The 2,002-nt window shown below is 40.7% G+C and overlaps 1 protein-coding gene across 1 annotated transcript; it reads left to right on the forward strand.

Moving 5' to 3' along the window:
• Positions 1-674: 674 nt before the first annotated feature.
• On the forward strand, positions 675-1,233 carry LOC138877523 (uncharacterized). The gene is made up of 2 exons (XM_070157136.1): positions 675-968; positions 1,069-1,233. Exons 1-2 carry the CDS (start codon positions 675-677, stop codon positions 1,231-1,233), a joined length of 459 nt encoding a protein of 152 aa, XP_070013237.1.
• The last annotated feature ends 769 nt before the right edge of the window (positions 1,234-2,002 follow it).

A 2,002-nucleotide genomic window follows, 5' to 3' on the forward strand; every position in this document is an offset into this window, starting at 1 on the left:
AAGACAATGCTGAACTATGGGACATAAGACTGGAGCATTGCAAGTTGTTTATCACTAAACAAACTGGATCTGAAGGACCTGGTTCATGGTCTGATCAAGTTGAGTATCAAGTAACATGATGTGTGCAATGCCTATGCAAAACGAAAGCATGTCAGATCTTCATTCAAGCCCAAAAGGGGCAGACAGCACTTCAGAACCAAGGATGAGATCTTTCAAGTAATTGTGGCTTTTGTCAAGAAGATCCAGGTATAGATAGAAACAAACGTGGCTTGCATCAGATCAGATCATAGAACATGTTTGGATAATGCCATAGTGGATGAATGCTATATTCAAAGAAGAATTGCTCAATCGCTTAGCTCCAAGAACACCACAACAAATGGAGTTGTTGAAAAGAAGAAAGGGACTCTTGAAGATTGGGCATAGTCAATATTATTTGATAGAGGGATTGCAACTTCTTGACCAAAGTTGTTGACTCAATTAAGGATATCTGGGTACAATTGTTATGCTCTCAACAATGGGAAGGGTCAAGTTTGAAAATTTGAAGGTAGAAAAGATGGAGGAATCTTCCTAATGTACTCATCTCAAAAGGGAAAAAAATACCGATCAAGGTAGAGAACGCTCATTAATTCCAGCAAGAAACCGGGTCCCGCGTCTACAACAATAGAAGCTGGAAAATGAGTTATTGGAAAAAGGGTTTCGGCATAGAAGCATCACAGGTCATCGGCACTCCCATTTCCATAGCTACACGCCCAGATATAGATGAACCTGGTTCTCCTCTAAATCAAACCACACATAGAGACATCACTGAATCACTCATGTATATCACTGCAAGTAGACCAGACATCGTGCTTAGAGTTGGGTTTTGTGCAAGGTTTCAGTCAAATCCAAAGGATTCTCATCTGAAGGCTGGTGTAAGAATTTTGACATATCTTAGAAAACACAGGACCTGGTTCTCTACTATCCTTCAAGTAATAGATAGGAAAAGCTCACCTGAAATGGGACATTTTTTGGGTTCCTGTCTTGTCTCATGAGGCTCAAGGAAGCACAATTCAATGGCACTCTCAACAGCTAAAGCAGAATATGTATCATCAGCCTCCTACTGTGCTCAAATGTTGTGGACCAACAGAAAATTGGAAGAACTTGAGTCCAACTCAAGAGGGGCCAAACACAATGATTTCTAAAGATCAAGTTGCAGACATCTTCACCAAAAGCCTTGGGAAGAAAGCATTCTGAGAAAAATTGCCTTGCACTAGGGGATGATAAACCCCAACTGAGAACCTGGTTCCTCATGATTGGTTATGAAAGTCATAGTCACGTAAAAGCTAGCTAAAGTATTTTCTGGCTAAGTCTAACTTACCTATATACCGTTACAGGTAGACACGCATGATAACTACAAAAGCAGATGTTGCAGTGCATGATAAATAAGGGGTTAAAATCACTTGCCAAACCTATCAGGGAACCTAGTTTTCTGATATAGGTTAGTAGCTTCTTTATTCTTGCATACACAATTTAAAATGGACAAAAACAATGACACATCATCATCAGCGTGACAGTATCTTTAAGATGTGTCTTTTCATCCAAAGCGTTACACCTTATTCTGATCAATACAACTCCCCAAGCAAAAGGGTTGCCACCATTTCAGAACCGGTCCCTCATCATAAATAAATCAACATCACAATCCTTCTCTTCCAAATTTAAAAATTTCTCCTTGTCTTCTCTCTTCTCAATTCACAACCTTGCGAGTACAGTCTCACCATGTCTGAAAATCAAGCAACCTCCAGTGTTCCTGACAACACCGTGATTGAGTCCTCACAAGTCAGCATTCCAGTGGTAAACTCCTCCCCCAACCCAATCAATAATCCAAACCCTAAAGCAGAGTCTCCTCCACACTTCACTCCCTCTCCTACCCACTCCAAGTCTGCACCTTATTTGAGAATATTTATCCTCCTCCAGTCTCACCGGTCAAATAGAGTCAACAGGGTGAACAGGGTTAATAGGGGAA

The sequence above is a fragment of the Nicotiana sylvestris genome, chromosome 9, assembly GCF_000393655.2.
Source record: "Nicotiana sylvestris chromosome 9, ASM39365v2, whole genome shotgun sequence".
NCBI classification, from domain to species: Eukaryota; Viridiplantae; Streptophyta; class Magnoliopsida; order Solanales; family Solanaceae; genus Nicotiana; species Nicotiana sylvestris.

Bases quoted from the DNA above. Each gene is read 5' to 3' on its own strand.
- LOC138877523 (XM_070157136.1), top strand. From the start codon at position 675: ATGAGTTATTGGAAAAAGGGTTTCGGCATAGAAGCATCACAGGTCATC. The intron at 969-1,068 runs GTAATAGATAGG...CACTCTCAACAG, and splicing joins GGTTCTCTACTATCCTTCAA to CTAAAGCAGAATATGTATCA.